This window comes from Glycine max, chromosome 1, assembly GCF_000004515.6.
Source record: "Glycine max cultivar Williams 82 chromosome 1, Glycine_max_v4.0, whole genome shotgun sequence".
Lineage (NCBI taxonomy): Eukaryota > Viridiplantae > Streptophyta > Magnoliopsida > Fabales > Fabaceae > Glycine > Glycine max.
Genome location: NC_016088.4, coordinates 27512253 through 27537959, shown reverse-complemented (window position 1 = coordinate 27537959; position 25707 = coordinate 27512253). Strand labels below are relative to the sequence as shown.

At 33.5% G+C, this 25707-nt stretch overlaps 2 protein-coding genes across 2 annotated transcripts; one reads left to right on the top strand and one right to left on the bottom strand.

Annotated features, from left to right (window-relative positions):
* Window positions 1–3394: 3394 nt before the first annotated feature.
* LOC100785020 (phosphoenolpyruvate carboxylase 4) lies at window positions 3395–17810 on the bottom strand. The gene is made up of 20 exons (XM_006573219.4): window positions 17202–17810; window positions 15518–15681; window positions 15189–15303; window positions 14888–14965; window positions 14696–14764; window positions 14443–14521; window positions 14080–14156; window positions 13902–13997; window positions 12973–13111; window positions 12228–12368; window positions 11807–11871; window positions 11452–11721; window positions 10336–10461; window positions 10162–10263; window positions 9944–10090; window positions 5984–6082; window positions 5715–5803; window positions 5335–5461; window positions 5040–5246; window positions 3395–4522 (listed from the first exon to the last, which is right to left on the bottom strand). The coding sequence occupies exons 1-20, from the start codon at window positions 17355–17357 to the stop codon at window positions 3698–3700; spliced, it is 3171 nt and encodes a 1056-aa protein (XP_006573282.1). The 5' UTR covers window positions 17358–17810; the 3' UTR covers window positions 3395–3697.
* Window positions 17811–20582: 2772 nt separating this feature from the next.
* LOC100784492 (nudix hydrolase 1) lies at window positions 20583–22153 on the top strand. The gene is made up of 2 exons (XM_003516817.5): window positions 20583–20897; window positions 21692–22153. The coding sequence occupies exons 1-2, from the start codon at window positions 20744–20746 to the stop codon at window positions 21994–21996; spliced, it is 459 nt and encodes a 152-aa protein (XP_003516865.1). The 5' UTR covers window positions 20583–20743; the 3' UTR covers window positions 21997–22153.
* The last annotated feature ends 3554 nt before the right edge of the window (window positions 22154–25707 follow it).

The following is a 25707-nucleotide window of genomic DNA, read 5'->3' as shown; positions in this document are numbered from 1 at the left end:
ATAAAAATAAAAAAGGAAAAGTAAAAAAAAATCCATTTGCTTGTTTGGATGAGTAGAAAAAAAAGTGAAAAAAAATTAAAATATTTTTTACAGTAATTGAAAAAATAACGTTTACTCAATCATTGTTTTTTAGTTATTTTTTTAAAAAAATTGTTATAAAAAATTATTTATTTTTAACAAATTAAAACTGAAAAAAATCATAAATCCTATCCTTTTCATCCCTTTTGAAGAGGGATTTACTTTATGGTGTCCACTGATTTTTGCAATTTCTCCATCCTATATCTACTCTAGCCAAATACATAGAAACCACACGATCCTTTTTGTTTCACTCTCATTTCCTTCCCTTCAAAATCACCAATCCCAAACAAGGGTATGGACAATGTTACATAGCTGCTAGTCAAATTATAATATCAATGATCAAAGATAAATTAAAACTGTTACATGCAGAAACTAGGATAAATAAAGTTTGAACCATATTTAGACGTGGGAAAGCACATACAGGTGTCTATTTTAATGTTGAGTAAATGCTGTATGTAGGTGGATAGGCTCACTAGTACATAAAGCCCAAAATCATGCTAAAGAACAATTTGGTGGATGCAGAATCATTTTTCAAGTAGTTGACTTGATGATTAGTGTAACAGCCGTAATTGTTAATAAATAAATAATACAATAATAAGTTAATAAATAAATAAATAAAAAATATAATTAGGTCATTAATCTCCACTATATAAATGTTAACCTAGAGCAGCTTTTACAAAACATTTCTATTCCTTTTTCTTTTTTGACGCACAAGAACCCTAACAGAGCAATCAGAGGAGGAGCTCTAGAGAGCACCAGAGATGCCACCATTGCTAACAAAGAACATTTAAGCGACTACCTCGAGGTAAGGGATGAGTTACTCACGCTTGGGAATTAGAATGAACATGTGTAGGGATCCCTAGAGGGTCAATTTTTGGGTTATTTTGGGATGTTTATGAATTTAATTATGTTTTCATGTTTAATCGTGGATTGAGTGTGTTTGATGAACCAATTGGTGTTCTGTTGCGAGTTTGTTGTAGGATTGATGTGTTCCTGTGTTAGGTGTGTACCTTAGGAATTAGAATTATTTATAATTAGCATAAAAATTGTGTGGTGGTGATTTTGTTTATACCAGATATGTTGGCCTTTCAATCTTGTTCTTTTTATTTTTTTTTCACACCGCAGTGTATACGTGTACATATATATTGATACTGTTTTCTTTTTACAAACTTTATATTTTATTTCACGTGGATGATTTCTCGTCATGAAATTCATATGTGTAGGGATTGTTGGATAATTGAATTGGCTAAAATCATTTAAGGAAATTAACTAAAGTTGTATTCACATTGTAATTAGGCATTTTCTTGATGTTGGTAACTTAGTTGAAATATATTTAGAATATAGATATACATGTTGTTCATAGAAATCAATATGAGTATATATATTTTATTGTTATATATAATTTGTATTTACTTAATGATATATTTGATATTATTGTGATTATTTTATATTAATATATATTTAATACTTTTTATATGTTATATATATATATATATATATATATATATATATATATAACATGTACGTTCACGTTTACGATAATATATTTTTTGTTATATGTTGTTATATATATATATATATATATATATATATATATATATATATATATATATATTTTTTTTTATTTTTTTTTTTGAATATAATATACATATATATATTTTATGTGTATTTTATAGTTATTTGTTTATAAGCCTTGAAGTTAAATATTGTATGTTATTATTATTATTATGATACATTGTTATTGAATGAATGTGTGATTGATATTTGTAGTGATATTACTTGTCATGTGAGTTATGAGTTATACAGTAACCCGACCAGTGTTTACCTTGAGAGAACTTTTATGCGCAGTGTTAAAGGAAATTGTAGGATTCCTAGTTAGGATCCTGAAGGGTTAAACTATAGCGTAATTTGTTAAATATGTTTGAAATATAAGAGTGAGGTCGTGGGTATTATATAACTCATAAACAGTGTCTGCGTGTAAAAAAAATATATATATATATATTTTAGGGGTTGGACCTGAATCAGGAAGGTGAGGCCCAAACGGATTCTTCGGAGTCTAGGCCTTGGGGGTAAAGATACTCGGTTTGAGTGCTCCTTTAAGATCCCATGTGGTTGGGGCATTCTCGCAAAACAGAGTAACCCTGACTGGTCACTTTATGAAGTTATTTAGTGAGAGTGACCGAGTATACCCATTGTGTGGTGTGCTTTGTCATGTACTCCTAAGCGCCCCAGTGTTGTTTTTCACTGACATGGTACCACATTGCATATAGGCTTGAGTCTTAGTATAATTGTTGCATAACGCTTGTGTTTGAATTTCATTGAGTTAACAATTGTGGTTGATGTTATTTTATGGAGTGTATAAACTTGAATGGGTGTGAATAATGTGTGCGATTTTGTGCAGTAATGTTATTTATATACATTCAGCTTTAAGTATTATATGTTTCACATGCTCTAATGTTTTATTATATATGAATGTGATAACTCACTCCCGATGTGTGTTTGTGTTTGGGCTGATTGCCACTTTGTTTCAGGTGAGGCTTCATATGATGAGTCACATGCTAGAGATGGAGAGACTTAGTCTGTGATAGGGATATGCTCTGATAAGTGTGACATTGGGGCATAGGATTTTACTTCGCATATTATGATTTTCACATGTTATGATTTACTGAATGATATAATTGCGTTATACTTTTATACTTTAGTTTCTTTCTATTATTTATTTAGAGTGAACGACCTTGTTTTGAGCCAGGATAATCTTACCTTTTATTAAAAAAATAAATTCTATTATGTTTTCACTAAGTGGATGTGAACCTTTATCCTTTTGAATTGATTTAAATTAAATGTGTTTAAAAAGAAAAATTATTAATTAATTTTGCATGTTTTTTTTCCTTCTTTTATTATTATGTGTTTATAATCTTTTAATTAAATTTTGTATGATTTATTTAATTAGTTAGTTATAATTGTAAGGGTAGAGGGTGTCACAATTAGTGTCGGTAATCTAAGGATGAGAGGGATAAAGATAATAGACATAAGCCAGGGGCAGAGAGAATAAGTTTTAGAAGGTAACATAAATTGGTAAAAAGGATATAGAAAATGTGCATGATGCTCTTATTTACTAACTATTGAACACTAACAAGTAATTAACCATAACAAGCTAAGTGATTACCGAACTCTAACAAAATTGAACTCTCCTAATAAGAAGTAATGGAATATGATGCAAATGAGGAATTCAATCAACTGCGGAAATTAAATAAGGAATATATGGAATCTGCTTTCCTAACTCTTAATTAATAAATGGCCTTGGTGCAATTTACATTTACATTATGTTATTGTCCACACAAATTCACATTTATGGACTCAAATTTTAAAAATAAGAGGAAATAAGAATAGTCATTTAGTAAGAAGAGAATTAAATGCAAGGAAAACAATGCTTCATCATATTTTGAAACTATATTCATCTTGTCTATGTATGAAACAAAACATTTGACTAAGCCTTTTGGCTACATTTATCTTTCATTAGCATATACCTAATCCTAGAAACGGTCAGAAAATAACGTGGGAAAGTGGAAGGGAACATGTTAACATAAATGAGGGGAAATTGTATATAGCTCTTGAGAACTTAACCAGTGTTCCTCATCCCTGCAGCAATACCATTTATGGTGATAAGCAAGGCATCTCTGGCTTTAAGGTTGTCATCATCACATCTTAGCCTCTTGAGTATCTCCACTTGCAACATATTTATGGGGTTGAGAAAGGGAAGTCTACTCTCAATCAGCTTCCTTAAGCTCCTATTATTCTGCTGAGGTTTCTCGTGCCCGCTAACCGCTAGAACAAACTTGCCAGTTGTGATGAGCTCATTCCTCAGTTGCTCTCCAAGTTCTTGTCTCTTCTGTGAGACAAGAACTTCATCATAGTGCTTAGCAATAGGAATATCTGCTTTTCCCAAAACCATCTCAATCAAGTCTATTGTGCTTTGAAAAAAGGGCCACTCTTTGTACATCGCCTTTAGCTCTTCAGTTTGTCCTTTCTCACAAGCACCTTTCAAACCTGCTCCAACTCCAAGCCAGGCAGGAAGAACAAACCTGGTTTGAGTCCATGCAAACACCCAAGGAATGGCGCGGAGGCTTCCAATTCCTGTTGAGCTTTTTCGCCTTGTGGGGCGGCTACCGATGTTGAGGAAGCCAAGCTCTGATTGAGGTGTGGCTTCATGGAAGTAGGACAGGAATTCTGGATTTTCATACACTACATTGCGGTAACACTGGCAACTGATCTTTGAAATGTCTTCCATGAGATTGCGCCATTTTTCTTCACGTGGAAGTTGAGGTGGACGAAGGGTAGCAAGTAGCACAGCTGTTGTGTATATCTCAAGCTGTCTAACAGCTGTCTGTGGCAAGCCAAACTTGGCCTGCACCATCTCTCCTTGCTCTGTTGATCGAAGGGTCCCCTACAATGTATCAGGTAACACATTAGCGTCATTGGTTTCAGAACATTGCTTGTAATTCTGCTTTCATATGTCAATCCAAATAGCAACTTAACATACTGGAGATTAATGGAAACATGGTCTAAAATATAGTTCATAGTTAAACAACTTATAACTTGACTTTCAAGTGATAATACATTCCATATGCTCTTCTAGGATCATGAATTGGAAGTAATATTCAAACTTGACAATTTCATGATCTGACTCTCATACAGTCAACAACTTTTAACAACATGAACAAGAGACCAAGAATGCATGACAAGTCAAGTTTCTAAGTTACATCACCTCTCTATAACAATGAAAACAGTGCACATTGAGTTAGCTAAAACCTCATGGTGTAATGCTGAATTCTAGAAATGTGTCAAATAATAACAAAACTATAAATTTAATACTTTCTGACAACTTAAGTTATTAAAAGGAAAGTAGGACTTAAATTCAGACTGTTAGTGTTAGGTAATAATTAAAGTTAAGCAAAACCCACCATGACAGAGCCGGGTGGTTGAGACTGAATAGCCATATATGTTGGGCCACCACCGCGGCCAATACTCCCTCCACGGCCATGGAAGAGAGTAACCTTGATACCATACTCATTGCATGCAGCCACAATATCCTCCTGAGCTTTGTAAAGTTCCCAAGCAGCAGTGAAGCGCCCAGCATCTTTACCAGAATCAGAATACCCAACCATAACCTGCATAGAAATTTATAATACCACTACATGAATTCACATCACAGCAACTATACAACATAAATGAAATGAATAGGTAATTAAAAAGTACCTCTTGATGCCCATTATGGTTTTTAATGATGTGTTGGCGGTACCAATCTATTGACAAAAGCTTTCTGATAACTGAACCAGCTCCTCTCAGGTCCTTCACAGTTTCAAATAGAGGAACCACCCGCAGCCTATGTTGGACACGTGTTATTAAAATTCAAACACCCTTGACAATTTACAAGTACAATTTTTCATCTCTAGACCCTTGTTAGATTAAGTACAAAATAGCATAGCTAAGTTTCATGTGAGTAATGTAAACCAAGGTTTTAAATTGCAGTCACAGTTGTGATTTTGTTACAGAACAAATGCAGCTAATATTAACCACAATTGCGGTTGTGGACTGTCTTTTAAAACCTATTATAAACATTTCATTTCCATACTTACGTTCCACCAGGACATGCTCTTCCTAACTCTCCACTAGCAGCAAGTCGTGCATCCTTCTGCAAAAGCTCTACTGCAAGGACATCACTTGCCTGATAATCAGGTGCAAACAAAAAATGGCAGAAAAAGATATCAGACAACTAAATTTATCAACATCAGATGCAAAGAATTCAGAAAAAAAAATTATTATATTTTGATGCAAAGTGTTTCAATAATTTAATTATACAAATTTTGTTATGATAATTTGTAAGAATAATAGTAGTTAATCATACATTTGAGGCCATAGATATCACATAGGCACCAAATGAATCGCTCCCTAGCTCAGCAGCAGTTCGCAACGTATCCAAGACTTCTCTAACATCTGGAGCAACCTACAAAGAATAGATTAAGATGCCAATCAAAAACAGTAACTCATGATATTAGAGTATATATATGTATAACTGTTAAAACAGTTTAGTAAGAGCTGTTAGCTTTTGCTAACAGCACTCCCTCTTAGCTATTAACAGCTGCTCTCTCTTAGTTCAGAGTCCTATAAATATCTCTCTGTAACTAACTTTTGTGATAATCAATAATATGAGATTCATTCATTATGTTACACAAAACCTCTCTCTCAACTTATCTTAGATGGTATCTAGAGCCAATTTTTTGAAGCACTTATCTCTTAGCAAGTTCTAGATCCCTAGATCCTTTCGTCCATGGCTTCCGCATCTCCGAGTTTTGTTTCTCAATCCTTTCCTAATTCCATCGCTGAGAAGCTCGATGATTCAAACTATCTCCATTGGCGGCAGCATGTTGAGCCTATAATCAATTCACATAAACTGCAACATTTTGGATGAATCCGGTTGTTCCACCACGATATCTCACCAAAGAAGATTGTGTAGCTGATCATGTCAATCCTGAGTATGAAGCGTTGGAAGTTCAGGATCAAACACTCCTTGTTCGGCTCCAATCTACTCTTTCGAAATCTGTTCTGTGACGCATTCTTTGTTTGAATCACTCCTATCAGGTTTGAGAAAAGATTCACGAGTACTTCAGTCTTCAGACGAAGTCTCGTGAGCATCAATTGCGAACTATGATGCGCACATTTTCGCTTGATAGAAAATTGATTGATGAATATCTGCTTAAGATCAAAGGTTATGTTGACGAGCTCGCCGATGTTGGAGTGTCGGTTCGTCACGAGGAGTATGTCGATGCACTTCTTAAAGGCCTTTGGTCCGATTATGCGCCGGCGATCTCCGTTATTGAAAGCAAGAACCGTATGCCGTCCATTGCTAAAATTGAGGCTTTACTCTATGATCATGAAACTCGCCTTGTTCGTTACAACAAGGAAACTCAGGGGCTTAGCTCTCCTTCCTTGAACTATACTCTGGGTTATTTGAACTCTAACTCGTACAAATCTGGTGATTCCGATGGTTCTCGGGGTTTGTATGGCCGTGGCGGTGGTAATCGTGGTGGTTTCGCTGACCATGGCAGTGGTGGCAGATTTGCCAATTTTCAGTGTCAAATTTGCCTTAGGTATGGCTATACCGCGAATGTTTGTCACTTTCAGTCTGACATGAGCTTTCAACCCATGAATCCCTCACCTTCTTTGATCCAGATACACTTCAACCTATTACCTACTCCTCTGGTTCTGTCAGAACCTCCAACACTTGGATTAATCCCAATTCCAAGTCTGGAACTGCTGCTCCAGCCTCAAGACAGCCAAGTGCTATGCTCACCAATTCCAACTCTCATGGAAATGCTAACTCCACCTGGATTTCAGATTCTAGTGCTAGTTTCCATGTAACTGGTGAACCTTAGAATATCAAACAATATAATCACTTTGATGGCCCTGATCAGATTTTCATAGGAAATGGTGAAGGTTTAAGTATTTTTGGTGCTGGTTCCACTTCATTTATGTCTCCTAATGACTCTCAATTTATGTCTTGTTAAATCTCAGGGGACCAATAGAGTCCTTCTTTGAGTTCCCTGATCAGATTTTCATAGGAAATGGTGAAGGTTTAAGTATTTTTGGTGCTGGTTCCACTTCATTTATGTCTCCTAATGACTCTCAATTTACTTTTAAACTTCACAAATTATTGCATGTTCCTTCAATAACAAAAAATTTATTAGTGTGAGTCAATTTGCTAAAGATAATTCGGTTTTCTTTGAGTTCCATCCTCATATATGTCTTGTTAAATCTCAGGGGACCAATAGAGTCCTTCTTCATGGAGTTGTTGGTGCAGATGGTCTTTATTCCTTTCACAATCTCAAGCTTCAAGACCATTCATCTCTGTTGTTGTCTTCCTCAAATCCTCTTGTTAGCTCAGCCACAAATAGTTCCTTGTCTAGTGCAGTTGATACTGTTGCAAATAAAGTTTCATATGTAGTTTCTAATTTTGCAATGTTACCACCTAGCATTGTTAGTTTGTGGCATGCTAGGTTGGGTCATCCTAATAGTCATGTCATGATGTTAGTCTTCAACCATTGTAATATTTCTTCATCTAATAAAATAGTTTTAGACTTTTGCTCATCTTGTTGTATGGGAAAATCTCATAGGTTGCCCTCTCACTCTTCTACTTTTTTCTACTCTCCTTTAGAACTTGTTTTTACAGACTTGTGGGGACCTTCTCATTTAACTTCCTATGCTGGTTTTAAATACTGTCTTTCATTGATGCCTCTTCCAGATACACTTGGATTTTTCCTATAAAATCTAAAGCTGAAACTCTGTCTGTTTTTTCAAACTTTTAAGTCCATGATTGAATTACAACTTAATACTAAAATCAAAAGTGTTCAATCTGACCGGGGAGGTGAGTACAGACCATTCTCTATTGTTCTGGCCTCTCATGGCATTTCTCACAAACTTATTTGTCCCCACACTCACCACCAAAATGGGGTGGTTGAAAGAAAGCATAGACATATTGTTGACTTGGGTCGTACTTTGTTACATCATGCATCCTTACCCTAACAATTTTGGGATTATGCTTTTACCACTGCTGTCAACTTAATGAATAGACTCTCCACTGCTTCCCTCAACTTTGCTATTCCTTATGTCACACTTCCTGACTTTCAGTTTCTTAAGACCTTTGGTTGTGCATGCTTTCCTTTATTGAGACCTTATCATGCACACAAGCTTGATTTTCGATCTCAAGTGTTTATTCTTAGGGTACTCCTCTTCCCACAAAGGCTATAAGTGTCTGTCTTCAACTGGCAGAATCTACATTTATAAAGATGTCTTGCTCAATGAACTTAGGTTTTCCTATCTGATCTATTTCCTTCCTATCCTAACCCATTAAAAAGTCTTGATTCCTATTTCAGTCTTAGTCCCAATCTGTCCCCACCATCTACTAGTCCTACTCCTCCATCATCCCAACATTCTTCTTCCCACTCCTCTCTTGCACCTAGTGTTCCCCCTGGTTTTTCCCCCATTCCAATCAACTCTCCTGCAGTATCACATTTTGTTTCTCAACATTCTCACACCTGAGTCCATCTCCTTAGCACTCTCAGACTTCATAGTTCACCACATCTGGTCTACCATATTCTGAGTCTATTCCTGTTGCTAACCCTGCACCAGTTAACACTCATCCTAGGCAAACAAGGTCCAAGTCTGGAATTCATAATTCTAGACTTCATCCTTCATTGTTTCTTGTTCATTCTGAACCTAAGACTGTAAAACAGGCACTTGAGAATTCTGATTGGTTTTCTGCAATGCAACAAGAGTATGATGCTCTTCCGAAAAACAAAACTTGGGAGGAGGAATGTCGAAGTGCTAATACAGTTTCAGTCACATGTTCTGTTCTAGATATTTTGATAAGGGGTATGACCTTAACTGAAATTAGGAAAAAGATATGTATGATTAATCGAACCAGTTGATGTTTGTAATATTTGCTGATATGGGCAGTTACAGAAGGAATTTCAGTCCATATTTTGGGGAAATTTGTATCAGAGTTTGAATTGACTTTTAGCTGACTTTGAACTTCCTCAAAGTGTAGTGTAGTAGCCTAGGTTTACACCATAAACCAAGTTCATAGATCTAGAGTTTAGCTTTAAAATATCATTTTATTCCACTTTAAACCTAAAAAGAACAAAAAGCACGTTATAGGCAATGTAACAAGTCAAAATTGTAGACTCAAGTTAAACAAAATAAACTCTCAAACTTCAATCAATAGTATTGAAAATGAAAAGAGAATAGCATAAAAAATTTTAAATATCAACTTCATTTGCTATAACATTCTAATTTATAACCATCCCACCTCTATACTGGGAGGAACCAGTGGTCTCTTCCCTTTCAACTCTCTAGTTAAGAAGTCCAGTTTCTTTTCTTCATCCCATTCACTGTATGCACCCATATCCAAATACCTTGTAATTGCATCAATTGTTTCAGAATGTCTGCCAGATTCCTGTCACACTGCTAGTTTCAGGCCACAACTGATTATCCAAACAATAATGAACAAAAGACTTTGAAACATACCTGACGCAAGTCAAGCTTCATTAACACCATGCCAAAAGTAGCAACTCTTCGAATCAGATCAGCCAGTCGGCCATCAGCTAGCACCCCAGATCCACATAATTGCTGGAGAAATGCAGAGCTAAATAATAATTCTGCACAATATTAGAGGGTAAAAGGGTAGGAAAGAAAGAATACCAAAGATTCATAACAAAGGAGAAGAGGTTCCAAAAGCTGATCTGTTGTTTCATAATAATCCATGGGATCATGTTCAGATGGACCATCCTCGATAAGAAGCTCCAACCGTCTACGAGTTCTCAGAAGCTAAACACATAGAATGAAAGATGCATGCAGTTACTATCTTACACTAGATTGACAAATTAAGATTGCCGATTATTAAGACAATATATAAAATCTGCATATTCAATAAAATGTTGACGTGATTTAGTCTTAATGGCACCCCAGGATACAAATCCTCCACAGACAATATTCAAATCAAAACTAGGAAAATATCTTTTTCATACTATGCATATACTAAACGTATATATGGTTCTATCTATAGAATCATCTTCATTGTGAAAGCCACGGAACAAAGCAAATAGGTTTGATCTCAAGATTAGTACATTTAATAGTCTTTGACCAAAAAGCAATATGATTTCATCATATCCAGGAACGTTCCTAATAATGCATATAAATTAATGATCCATGTATCTGCTATCTGTCATTCTACACAAAGACATTTGGCAATTGAATTTCGAATCCGTAATGCCAAAACTCAAGTTCAAAAGTCCTTCACTCTTTATCTAGAAATAATACAGAAAATATCAATATATGCTGAAATCAATCTCATAGAGCTTTATCTGCCACAACATTTTCTACAATAACATCAATCCTTAATGGTTCTGCTGACTTAATTTCATAACCACATGTCTTTCTCCCTAAAGGAAAAATCAACCCAACAACATAAATAAAGATAAGATAAAAAAACAAAATCAATGGTTTTAGATTGTCCATTTACTGGGAGAATATTTTGGACTCTATCTTTTGAAATTATTTGCCGTGCAACTTCACTTCTAAACCAAAATGTAGTTTCTACCAACCCAAACAAACAAAAAGTTATGCAATATCATTTATTTCATTTGCAAACTACAGTCTATACAGGAACACATTTAGTAAATGCCTGCCAGGTTATAAAGCTAATAACTCCTAAGAAACAACCAACATAGTTTTGTACAAAATACAACAGCAGAAACTGAATAGATGTGTCCATGCACTCAATTTTGAAGTATTGCTGAAGTAAATAAGAAGTAATACCTTATCTTTTATATATCCAAGGACAACTCTATAAGGAGCAATTCCAGGAAGCTGAGGGACCTTTGGCTCCAAAAGCCTCTGAAAACTGGTCCTTCCTATTTGGGATTCTGCAAACAGTTTCCTCTGAGCAACAAGTTGACTAGAGTTGAAAGAAGGAGAGCGTGTCACTGAAACTAATGAAGAAGAACTGGAATTTGGTGAAATTGGTATTGGCGAACGGACATTTTGACTGCCACCATTGCTCTCAGTTGAACTTGAATTCTCACCACCCTATCAGTGAATATATGTACACATGTATTATCTAGGATTGTCTAGGATTCAATGGCAAATTAAGAAATCTACTGAATTGATCTACCTTGTGATTGGGTTGCTTGTGATCAGCTCCTGGCATGTGTCTGGGATACTCAGGTCCACCTTTTTCTACATGAAATGAAACATTCAAAGAAGAACCTCATACTAATAGATAATAAGTTAATAACATATTTGATTGGTTCAGGAATTTATATATGTTGGCATAAGAATAAAATTGCACTTTACTCCTCATGCATGACAGCATGAGAAGTTATTCTAAGGATTGGATGGATTCCAATTCATTTATTCATGCAATCAGAAATGGGCATCATTCCTTAATTAAAGATTGTTAAAGATTATTAAAGTTAGAAGCCACATGACAAGTAAATATTTTTGTGCGATTCTAGAAGAAAACAACATGCTATTTAAAAACAGGATATTCAAACAAAAAACCAGACAGCAATTTTGTGCAAAATTATACATACCAGGCCCAGCACAAGAGGGTAAATGAGCACCAGCTGGAAGTTTAGTTGGAATTGGTGAAGCTTGTTGATTAGGATGTTTTGATTGACTTCTACTCATAGATTCAATCCAATGCTCATGGTGATCCTCCTCATTGTTACCTTCTGAAGAGAAAGAAGTAATCATCAAGTCTTAAAAGTGGATTGAAAGAGTATCAAAGATATCTTTGAGGATATAACAGTGACAATTTCACTTGCACTGTATCATCAAATATTATATTGTACCTATATTACAGTCTGATTCATACCAAAGTTTAAAATACTTTCTAGCATCTACGAACTATTGTGGAGTTATTTAGTATGGCCACAAAAGAGATACGCCAGGATAATTTTAGAGGAATTTCCAAGCCAAGAGGACAATGCCTTGATGCACCAAAGAAGTAATGCATAAAAGAAGACTAAAGAGGGATTAAATGAATGACCAAAGCCTCAAGAATAAATACATAGAGCATAATATCATCATTCAAAATATGACAATTGATAATAGTAAGGGTTTCAAAAGGACAATCAAATTCACATGATAATTTAACACAATAAAGAAAAAAAAAACTCTACTATCTTTAAGTGGTTCAATTTGCCTGTGCACATGAACTAGTGTTACTTCTTGACAAACAGTATCCAGAGGTCACATGATATATAAAAAAAAAAGATGACTGCTATGCCCATTAGCATTAAGAAGCTATCACCAAACACAACTAAACAGACAAACCTTCTAGAATTTCATGTGCCAGTCTTGACAACTTTTCACTGCACCGGTTCATGGATAGCTCAAATCTCAGGCCATCCACTTCCCGAATGTAGAGGTCAATCGCCATCCATCTTGACAGAAGTGAAACATCTTTTGTGACCTGAAGAACAAAAGGAAAACCAATTACACAATCAGACTTGAATTACAGGATCAAATCAAAATCACAAAAATATTCTTCAAGAAAATCCCACTCCTAAGTAAGAAAAAAAATTCTGGTAATTTATTGGTAATGTTTGAATTACAGGCAACAAACTTTAGTAACTGAAACAGCAAAGCACATCCTTCAAACTATAGTATCGACAAAAACAACCACAATCAAGCTTTATACCACACCTGATGGAGTCAAACATGGATCAATTACTATCAGAAAGCAAATTTTCTTTAAAAAAAGCATTTTGTTGTTCATGTCTAACGAACAATAACAACAATAGTGATGTTAGCTACATGGATCACATGATGCCACTGGGTTCAGTTAAAAACCAAATTCTCAGGGTATTCATGTCTAAAGCACATTCAACATAATTTTACATTGGCTATCAACTGCCCTAAACTACCCACCTCTTTTATCCTAGCCTGAGACAATATAAAATTTGACTGAAAAGTACAATATTGGAAAAGTGCCAAGAAGATTATTCAAACAAATATTTTGCATGTTAAAAGCTCATTTAGTTTTGTCTAAAGTTTTCCCAGTTCAATCATCATTAAACTTGCACTTTCCAAAATGACAAGCAGTATCTTCAGGTTGTCAATAATATAATGATATTACAGATTCAACTATTCCACTACTAGAAAACTTCTCACATGTTGAAAAAGAATCATGTAGTTATTTGAGAAAATTAAATCACATAGTAAAAGTACAGACAGCATGAATGGATATTTGAAGATGCTACCTTTGCTGTCACATTTGGGTTTCCATCTCTATCACCTCCCATCCACGATCCAAACTTTATTGGAGTGCAAGTCAATGGAAGTGGTTTTCCTGTGTGCTGTAAGGAAGGATAAATTGCACTGAAAATCTTAAAGGGAAAGAATGTACAAGTTAATTGACCTAAATTAAAGATGACAAACCTTCTTTAAAGCGCTGCTAACTCGACGTAAATAATGAGGAACAGCTTTCCAGAGTGACTGCTCCACAATATTCAATCCTGGGAAAATTGAAAAATAATTAAACCTAGGGATTCTTCGCTTCTTTTTTTAACAGTGAATCAAATCATGCAAGAGATGACGTATAAATTGCCAAGGATTGTCTCTCCTAAAAGACTGAGTTATTATATGTTCATGTAGGTTCCTTTTTGGAATAGCAAGGACAAAACTCTTGAACACATGGTCAAAAAGGCCATAGACCATTCTAAAGGAACAACTAAAAAACCTAAAAAAGTAAAGTGTTAATAAAAGATTTTATATCTAACATATAATACTCAAGCAGCTTACCCGCCCTAGCTTCATCAACTGGTGTGGGTTTTGAACGCCTAAGCTCATCCGTCTGCCATATTGAAGTTATCTCTCTCACCTACCAAAGCCAAAATGATTGATGAGAATAGAATAAAGTGTGTTAGAAAAAGGAATTCCACTACCCATTTCACATTTGAAGATAATCTACCACCCTGAAACACTAGAGGATTTTTTACTTTTGGGGTACAAACACCAGTGGTTAAGTAGAATTGAAATAGTTCAAGAATGGTACCAGATCTTCAATCAACATATCTCGATCTTCAGGGCTAAGATCAGGTCGATCATTATAATCCAAAAGATGCTGCTTGAAGGTGAAAAAGTAGTTAGAGAAAAAACACTTCCATAATATTTGAGAGATTATATCATAAGGTTAAAGGCTCAAGCCTCCAGTAATTTAATTTATTCAGAAAATAGAACAACTCACAGCAATTTTAAGGTGTTTGTATTGCAAGGTACGACGGTTAATTTGAGTGGGATGAGCAGTGAGAACAATTTCAACCTCCTGTGGCAACATAAATGAAATTGGATTTTGAATAACGCTAGCAATTAGAACCGGATTCTGCTAAAATCACTGGCAATAAGCACGTAATGTTTCACTAAATTAATAACAAAATAATTGTCAAGCAAATAATTACATACTTTAATCTCAGCTTGCAGAGTGCATTGACAGCGAAAGATCATATACTTATTTTCATTAACAAGAAATGAGGAACAAAACCACACACCTGCTTGCACACTGTGTTATAAAGCTCATCTGGAGAAACCCCATCTTGCAACAGGTGGTTAAAGATGTCATCACAAGATTTTGCAGTAAGAACCATATTTCCTCCTTTACGAACCCTGCACAAACATAACTTGTTCAAGACTATCATACTGGGGTAATCATGGATTAAAGAAGTATAGTATTCGCTCAATGTTGTTATTAGTCTAAGGTTCAGCTTATTTTGGAGAGATTGTGGCTTACTTTTGCACAGAGCTTAGACAAATAAAGACAAGAAAAAATATCAACTAATGGAATAAAAAGAGAACAATAGTTGGAGACCAGAATGAATACCTATGATGGGTTTCAGCTATACCCATCAAAGTAAGATGGTGGCTAAATGCACGAGCAAGGGGCAAAGCTTCTTCCAATGTCATCTTGGATAACTCTGAAGCCAATTGCTTCTCTAGCATCTCAGCCATGTCCTCCATTCCCGCTTGTCTCATATTACAAGCACTCTAAAGACCAAAACAAAATGTTAAGGAATTTTCAATTCCTAGATTGTTAGCGAACATAAACATTGTTACACTGTGAACCAATTAGAAACAAAGTCACATGTGACTTTTAAAGTAATTGTTATAAAGGTCAATCTTTCAATTATATGACAATTCATGATTGGATGACAACATTGCTACATTTCTTGTTAGCACTATTGCTTGTTAGACAAAAAAAAAAAAAAAAAGAGTAAACCACCATTTTAGTTGGTTACATTAGTTCTAACATATAGTCCCTAAAAGCTAAAACTTAGGAGATTCTAAATAACTCTGAAAATACAATCTGTCCATCACATTAGTAAAAAATTTAAAAAAATTGTGACTTAATGATAATAATAACAAATGTTTAGGGACCGAAATGACAGTAAGTAGTTATGCTTAGGAACTAAATGAATTTTAGAGACTTATTTGGAATTTCTTTACTTTCAAGGATGAATTTATGTGACAATGCATTACATTTTCAGGGAGCAAAATGATGATTCACTCTAGGAAAAAACTGTAACTGATACAAAGCAATTAAATTTCCAAACTGAACATGGAATATTGAAGATTTCATTTATAACTTGAGGAACCCAAAAACTACCTAAAAAAGCAATTAATTTCCAGCATTAAAGGTTTAGTTCGGTCATTATTTGAGTTTTTGTTTGTTTAAAACAAGAATCCCACATGCATGCATCATGAAACAGTAAATGCATTTTGCATGCGATGTTTCATTCAATCTTCGCCCACTTTCTCCACAACCAAACAGCACCCTAATTGATAAAACAGTGATGAAATCACAACGACAAGAACAAAGCATGAAGAAAAAAAAAGGCGAACCCCATCACCAAAAATTCACAAAATCAACCTTAAAATCATAAACAACTATGTGTTTTCTCTCTCCACTTTGTAAACAACCAAACAGAATCCCCAGAAAACAGGGATGAAAATTGAAATCACAAAGAGAACAAGTACAAAGAAAAGAAGAACTCAAACACCATCACTGAAAAATCACTAAATCAATGTCAAAAGCGTTAACAACACTGTGCTTTCCCTCTCTCTTTTCGCAGCAACCAAACAGAACATCCCAGAAAACCGTGATCAAATAACAACGCCTAAAAAAAACTGAAAAACCCCACACTTAAAAACACACAAAATCAACGTTAAAATCATTAATAACACACTCGGATCATTATGGGAACAGGTAAAGCAGGAAAAACCCATTTAAAAAAAGACCAAGAAAAAGTGGGGTATTGATTAGGAAAAATAAAAAATAACAATATTAAGAAGTGGAAGAAAAATGAAAACCTGTGAAAGGATTCTAATTTTTTAAATCCCATCACTTAAAAACACACAAAATCAACGTTAAAACCATTAACAACATACTCGGAACAATCTAGGAGAAAGTAAAGCAAGCAAAACCCATTAAAAAAACACCAAAAAAAGAAAGTGGGCTATTGATGAAAAACAACAATTTTAAGTGAAAAAGAAATAAAATTGAGAACCTGTGAAAGGACTCGAATTTTTTCGAGCTTGTCAACGAAGGTGGAGCCAGCCTCTCGCTGGAGAGTGTCGTTGAGAAGGTTCCCTAGCAATTTGCAGTCATCTTCGAAGCCCTGGAAGGAGATTTCCTCCGCTATATCGTCAGTGGTGTCCGTCATTGTAATGTTCCCACACACACACAACAAAAAACTCAACACAACAAAAAAATGAATAAAGAAGAAGAAGAAAGAGAGTATTAATGTGTGTCGTTGGAGGAATGAGGAGGGAAGAGAGGAGAAAGTGGTGGCATATAATAAGGTGACAAACAATAACTAACTGGCGCGAAGGAAGGGACCGTTGTGAAATTGTGTGACTGATTTGTTTAGAAACATTTTACTTGGTCAATTCTTTTTCCTTTTTGTCTTGCTTCTCTTCATCATATGCATCCCCTTTGTAAATTAATAAATAAATCTAACAAATCTTTTTCTCAATGTTTTCGGATGTAGGAATCACGCGCCTTAATAATAAGGCTTAACTGTATTTTTGGTAATTAATGTAGTTTATTTTTATTTTTCTAAATTTATTTTTTAATTTTAATTTTTATAAGTGGGTGATTTTTTAATTTTAATTTTTGTAAGTTCTTTATTCATTATTAGTCCTTATAAATTTATATTTTTTTATTTTATTCTCTTTAATATTTCAATTTTTATTTATAATCTCCTTAAATTCGTATTTACATTAATAAAAAATGGAAAAATATAAATTTATTGGGACTAAAAATAAATAAAATGTTTGCAAGGATGGAAATTAAAAAACATAAACTTATAGGAATTAAAAATGAATAAAAAAATATAGAATTAAAATTAAAAAGATACAAATTTACATAGATCAAAAATATATTTAAACCTAAAAATAATAATAATAATATATCAATTAATAATGTATATGAAGGTTTAAAACTATATTTTTAAGTTAAGATTGATATCAGGGTTATTTGGTTATTAGTTTGTAATAAGAGTCACAAAATAGATGAATCCGATAAATTTAATCCAGTTCATAATTTCAAATGTAAAAACAATTAAATAAACAGGGCATGGTTGCTCAAAAAAAAAAATAGAGCACGGAAAATGGATAGATAATATTATTCAAATAAAATGAGTACTTAAATTTAATTATGACTAGCTGGTAAAATATACTACTTTTGTCTTTTATATAAGATAAAAAAATTATCTTAAGTACAAAAATATAAAATTACTTTCAAGTGTATTAATTGCCAATTTTTTTATCTTTAATTAACTTTGAGGTTTATATAAGGTTACTTTGGAAGCGGCAAAATAGCATGGAGGAGGAGGAGGAGTAGAGAAGAGCGAGAAAAGGCACGAAAGTTTCAGAATTTCAGCAGTTTGATGGGAGTGAAAGTAGGAATGAGAATAGGTCAGAATTCAAAAAAGTTATGAGTCTGATATACAATGAATTTTTTTGAGGTTAAAAAAAAAATCAATCAAAACAATGAAAAATATAAAAAGGTACATACATGATACGTCAGTTCATTTCAACCCCTGAGTGAAAGACATCAGAAATATTTAAAATTTTAGTGGGTCTCATGATGCAGAAATTACACTCTCTCATAGGCAGAAAAGAGAGGAAGCTGACACTGTTTGAGCAATGTTCCAAAATTATCCTTGCTGCTCCTCATGACCCTCGTAGTCTTTTGCACAGTTTGGGAAAAGTGTAGTTACGTTTAAACTTCATTTAGTTTTTTTTTTAATCTATCAAATCATTTTAATTTGGATATTTTTTTATATTTTTATTCTATTATTCTTCTATCAAGCATTTTATTTTATTTTTTTCTTTCTTCACCTACCTACTTCCCCTCTCTTTATTTATTCTTTTCCTACAAAACACATCATTAATGTTATATGTTCCTTTCCCGTAAAAGTTAATGTATTTATTGGATTATTAATAAAATGAGACATATCCATTGGTTGGAAAATTTCTCTTTTAAAAAATAACCCCACAATTTAAATTATTTAAAGTTATGATAGTTTTGGAATAAAATTAACACTTATAATATTATTAATTAAATTTAACTATTTTTTTATTGATGTTGATGAAACAGAGGTGGCTCTAAGGATAGTCAAGGTGGGTGATCGTCCAAGGTTTTAGAGAACACCAAGATTTTTATATAGTTTATGTAAATATTAAAAGAAAAATTGTATATAATTTTTAAATTATATAAAAATTATTATAAAAAATAAAATAATTTTCAATATATTTATTTTAGGGAAACAATATCAGTAATTAATCAATTGATAGTAATGTTTTCACTTATCAACAAAACTTATTCACAATTTTGAGAAATAAATAAACCATTTAAGTACAATGTTGAATGTTGACATAATATTTCCTTCAATTGTTATTAGTGTTAACATAATTATTGAAACAAAGTTCTTGAACCGAAAATTACAATGATTATGATTCAAACTTCAACGAATCGAAATCAAACTTTTAGATATTGAGTTATTTGAAAATATTTAATTATCTTCCTAATGTACAACTTATAAAATAATATTAACTATTGCTGCTACTATTGCATACACTAAAAGAAGCTAATTCGTCAAATTTAAAATTTTTAAAATCCCATTTGAATATGGTTATTTAAAATTATTGATTATAAACAAATTATTAATGATTTTGACACAAAAAAAATATAAGATAAAATTTAAATGGTTACAAGGATATAATTTTTTTCGGTTAGCTCATAGCATCAAAAATCTCAAGGCCGACCCTGTGATGAAATATGTATTTATTTCTTATATATTGGACATAGTAACATAAATACCTATAAAGAAATTAGATGGGAAAAATAAAGTTGAACGAAATGGAAAAATATCACTTAATTTGCATATTTTCACAATTAAAATTAACTCATTTTCATAATTAGAATTTACATATTGTTAGAGCAAAAAATTGTACACTATCAATTAATAAAAGAAAAACTATTATTAATATGATTTTAAAATAATTATATTTAAAATCAACTACTTCTTATTATACATAAGGATGTGTGATTAGATGATGATTTTTTTTTTATCTTAATCATCTAATTCATCTGAAAAAAAAAATGTTGACTAATTTAGAATTTAGTTAAAAAATAAAATTTAAATAAAAATTATTTTCGTCAAAGATAAAATTATTATTAAAATAATTTAATCTTAATTTTAATACATTAATTATTTATGTATAATCAATTAATAAATTAGACCAGAGTATACATATATTTTACTGAACTTTTTAAATAATAATTATCTTCCTATAAAATTTATGATATTTTTTTAGAAGATTATGATACGTATCTTCCAAATAATGAAGTAGTCAAAACATTGAAACTTTTTGCATTAATTAATTAAAATAAAATACTTTGAGCCCAAGCACGCTTAGGTTCCTGGAAAAAATCCAGTACATCACGTGTCATCCACTTATTGGACAAACTCAACACTCCAGAAATTGAATGTTCACTATATAGACTATAGAGGAGCAGAAACAGAGTAATCAGGTGAAAAAAATGGAGAACAACAATAACAACGGAGACCCTACGCCGGTGCCGCGGGTAGCGGTGGTCGTTTTCCTCTTGAAGGGTAGATCGGTCCTCCTCGGCCGCCGCCGCTCCTCCGTCGGCAACGCCACCTTCGCCCTTCCCGGCGGCCACCTCGAATTCGGTCAATCCCTTTCTCTCTTCTATTTTATTTTATATTTAAAAGAAGAAATGTCGTCTGACATTTCATTTTGGACACTTTTTTTTTTGTTAGTAGTATTAGTTTTTTGTGAATGAAAGGGAAAAAAAACCCCAAAACACTGCACATGAGACTCATCAAATAATAAAAATGAGTCATTGTAAACTACTATAATAGGAGTTCCTATATCATTTTTATTTATTTTTAGGTTGTGTTTAGACTTACAACTTTATGCAAATTATGTAAATATTTTATTATTAATTCGATCTTAGTTAGTGTTGCATAGTTTTTAAAGTAGAAACTTATTTTATAAATTTAATTTCATGTATTATGTTTAGAACAAAGATTTATATATCGTTAATTAATTAAAAATAAAAATATTAATAATATATTTTTTAACATGTTCTTTTATATGTATTCTCTGAAATATAATCTTTATCATTAATTAAAATTTAATGGAAAATAATTTTTTTAAAAGAATGTTACTCATGTTTTTAATAAATTTTAACTAATAATTAAAAAAAATGTGTTAGATGAGAATGTTGTTGCTAATAATTTTTAATTAAAAATTACTCTAAGCAAATCTTTTAAAGTAATTATTATAAATAAATAAAAAACTACCATCTATAATAACTTATAATTAAAATCCTTTTATCAAACTAATTGAGTTAGGCAGACGGTTTGTATGAGGTCTTATATCAAACTTATTGAGTAAAACCAGTAGATTTTAACTAAATTCTATTTTATCTAACTAATTTGGGGGCATGTTAACTTTTCAGGGGAGAGTTTTGAAGAATGTGCAGCAAGAGAAGTGAAAGAGGAAACAGGGTTGGTCATAGGGAGTTCAAAGTTTTTGACAGTAACAAACAATGTGATGTTGGAGCAACCTAAAAAGTGTCACTACGTAACCATTTTCATGAGGGCAATGGTGGGTGTGGATGCAGTAGAAGAGCAAGTGCCACAAAATCTCGAACCTACCAAGTGTGATGGTTGGGAGTGGTATGAGTGGGATCATTTACCACACCCTCTATTTGGGCCTCTTGAGAAAATGGTCAAAGGAGGTTTTGACCCATTTTCGCCCTAATTATGTTTATGTATGGTTTTTTTTGTGAGATTGCTTGGATAATTGTACGGTTGGGCTAGGTTTAATACTTTGTTGTATGGATTCGTAGTTTAGTATGACATTATGATGAAATCAGTTATGGTTTGGATCGAAAGTATAAAAGGAACAAATTAGTGTATTATGGAAAAGTTTTTCTGAAATTATGCTAGCCTAATTCTAGAAATTATGCTCCTTTAGTATTTATTAATGTCGTGTCCTTTGAAGTATTTCAAAAGTTCCAAGTCTAACATTGAATAGTTTAGCTTTTCTCAAAGAGTATATATATCTACATGAGATAAGATCGGTTAAACTAGCTAGCAGGAGGCAAGGGTCTCGTGCGCATGAAATTGGACCGAGTGGGTTTGATGTAGTGCAAATAGTTCGATTTTCCCCTCCCTATATGGATGATATGTTAATCTTTGGTACTTGAATTGATATAGTATGTAAGACTAAAGCCTTTCTTGCTTTTAAGATAGACATGTGAGAAGCAAGTGTTGTCCTAGGAGTTAGAATATTTGAATTTGAAATGCTTATCCAAAAAATCAAGTTTTAATGTGATAGAATTTGAAATGATGAGATTACGAAAATTAAGGAATTTTCAACCTTGATTAATTTACCGTTAAAATCAATTATGGTAATCATATTTTCATTTAATTATTTTCTTGTCGTTTTTTGTTTAAATTATCATTTATTCTCTTTTATTTTCTTATTGTTTTTCGTGTTTCTCTTGCCCTATAAATATCATCTCTAGACAGTTTTCAAAAACACCAAAAGCGAAGAACATTTTTGTCTTTTTTTCTCTCTTTGGGTCATCTTTCTTTTGTTTTCCTTGTCAGTTTCTATTACCTGTTTATATAGGAAGGGCCTGTTCTATCCTAAGGGATTTGCACACTATGCAGATAAATCCTTAAGGACAGCGTGTCAAACACATGTCTCAGGTTTGGCTGTTTCCTTATTGTTCTGCATCACTCAACCGCTATGACCAACAATCTGAGATTTATTGGCTAACCACATAGCGGAGGACGAGCCCTGTGTTCTTGAACCTTTTTCTGCCCAAGTCAGCTATGCTAGATCGGTCCCCAAACGTCTCCAAAATTGAGGTTTTCGGAGGACAAAATTTTCGAAGGTGGCAGGAATGTGTCTACGACATTTTGGACATGAGCGAAGTTGCTTTCGCATTAACCGAGCCCAAACTGCGTCCTCCTATTGGCATAGACTCGTTGAGAAATGGACTTTTGCAAACAAGGTATGTCGCCACACCATTATTACTACTCGTTCTAATGAGTTGTTTGACGTGTATTGCTCCTACAATGAAGCAAAGGCCATTTAGGGTTCAATGACCATTAAATATACTGCTAAGGATATTGGGAGGAAGAGGTTCATCATAGGAAACTACAATCGGTGGGAGATGACTAATGACAAAAACATTTTTGAGTCCAAATCCATGAATGCCTAGGCAATTAGAGGACTTGAAGGCAGAAAACGTCAACCTTCTCAATGACTTTGTCACTGAATTGTTGATCAAAAAATTGTTAGAATCATGGATGAACTACAAGCAACAACTAAAGCACAGGCGCAAACAGATGTTGTTATTAGACCTCATCACTCACACCATCATTGAAGATACCAACCGCAAGGAGCTCGTTGTTACAAGGGAAGAAGCTTTAGCGTCAAGGGCCAACATGGTGCAACACAAACTGAAGCAAAACCAAAAGAGGTACGATCAAAGACGTCTTAATCACAATAAGAAAAATAACAATAACAACTACCCACATGCTGCTAATCCAACCTACAATAAAAAAAAAGGTTTTTGTTTTGTTTGTGGAAAGTCAAGTCATCGTGTGCCTCAATGTAGGCAACAAGCTGTGAGAAACGACAACCCTCCTAAGCCTAAACCTGTCTTAGTCAAAGGTGAAAGGGATGATATTATGTGTGTATATGTGACCAATGTGAGCAAATGAGTGGTAGACTCTGGGGTTACAAGACATATTTGTGGCGACAAAAATGCTTTTACCTCCTACTCTCCTGGGGGGGGGGGGGGGGGGAGAACATGTTTACCTTGGTGATTCCAGCACTACTCTAACCAATGTGTTACATGTGTCTTCTATTAGAGTTAATCTTGTTTCTGTAGCACTATTGGGAAAGGTTGGAGTTAAGGTGTCTTTCAAATTTGATAAGATTGTAATGACAAAGAATAATGTCTTTGTGAGTAGGGGTATTATGACCAAGGACTCTTTGTGCTCAACATTTATGAGATTGCTAATGAATATGCTTCATCTTCTGCTTATTTGATTGATTCTTATGATTTATTGCATGCTAGACTAGGGCATTTAAGTATGAATATGTGTAGACTTAAAACAATGCATGACAAAGAAGAGGCAAAAGTTATTTTGTAACCTTCATAGATGACTTCTCTAGATACCCTAAGGTATATCTAATTAGAAATAAAAATGAAGCGTTTGATATGTTTATTATATACAAAGCTGAAGTAGAAAACCAACTAAACAAGAAGATAGAAAAAGGTTAAATCCGATAGAGGTGGTGAATACACTTTGTTCAATGACTTTGTGAGAATGAAGGTATCATACATGGCGTAACCCCACTTTATTCACCTGAGTCAGATGAAGTAGCTAAGAGGAAAAATAGAACTCTTATGGAAATGATGAATGCTATGTTAGTTAGTTCCTCTACACCTAGAAACCTTTGGGGAGAACCGGTGTTAACTACATGTTTCTTACAAAATAGGATCCCCCACAAGAAAACTGGAAAAACACCTTATAAGTTGCAGAAAGGTTATCTACCCAACCTAAAATATCTAAGAGTGTGCAGGCACCTAGCCAAAGTTATGCTAATTGACCCTAAGAAAAGGAAAATAGGCTCTAAGACTTCTGATTGCTTGTTTATTGGTTATGCAGAACATAGTGCTACCTATAGGTTCCTAGTGTTAAAAAGTGGCGTGCTTGATGTCAACTCAATAGTAAAGACTATGGATGTTGAATTCTTTGAAGATGTGTTTCCTTTGAAATCTAAGTAACCTATAGGAACCAATAGTGATAGTTTGAGGATCATCTTAGAACAATCCTTAGAAAATCATAGTGAGTTCATGACTGAGGACCTAAGGAAAGAAACATCCTTTGGAGATGATTCCTATACCTACCTTATTGAGGATGATCGCAGAAGCCATTAGTTCTTCTGATGCACTCTCTTGGGAACAAGCGATTAAGATAGAAATTGACTCTATTTAGAAGAACAATACATGGACCTTAGTAGACCTACCCCAAGGAGCGAAACCAATAGGGTGTATGTGGATCTTTTAAGAAGAAGTATAACCCTGATGGATCTATCGATAAGTATAAAGCTAGACTAGTAGCTAAAGGGTTTACTCATAAACAAAATATGGATTACTTTACTGATTTTTTGAATGGTGATCTAGAGTAGAAGATCTATATGACTCAACTTGAAAGGTCTGTTGTACCTAATCAAGAGGACAAAATGTGCTAACTCTTAAAATCCTTATATGGACTTAAATAGGCACCTAAATTGTGGCATGATAAATTCAGTCATGCTTTTCTTGGTGATGGTTTTTCATATAGTGAAGCTAATAACTGTGTTTATACAAGATCTAAAAATGGCGATTGTGTGATTATCTGTTTGTATGTGGATGATATGTTGATCTTTGGTACTTGTATTGAT

Excerpts from the sequence above, each read along its gene's own strand:
- LOC100785020 (XM_006573219.4), bottom strand. The coding sequence starts at position 17,357 with ATGACGGACACCACTGACGATATAGCGGAGGAAATCTCCTTCCAGGGC. Across the intron at positions 10,264-10,335 it reads TCCTTTGTTATGAATCTTTG|CAATTATGTGGATCTGGGGT; the intron begins GTATTCTTTCTT and ends GCATTTCTCCAG. Across the intron at positions 5,247-5,334 it reads ACCATAATGGGCATCAAGAG|GTTATGGTTGGGTATTCTGA; the intron begins GTACTTTTTAAT and ends ATTTCTATGCAG.
- LOC100784492 (XM_003516817.5), top strand. The coding sequence starts at position 20,744 with ATGGAGAACAACAATAACAACGGAGACCCTACGCCGGTGCCGCGGGTA. Across the intron at positions 20,898-21,691 it reads CGGCGGCCACCTCGAATTCG|GGGAGAGTTTTGAAGAATGT; the intron begins GTCAATCCCTTT and ends TTAACTTTTCAG.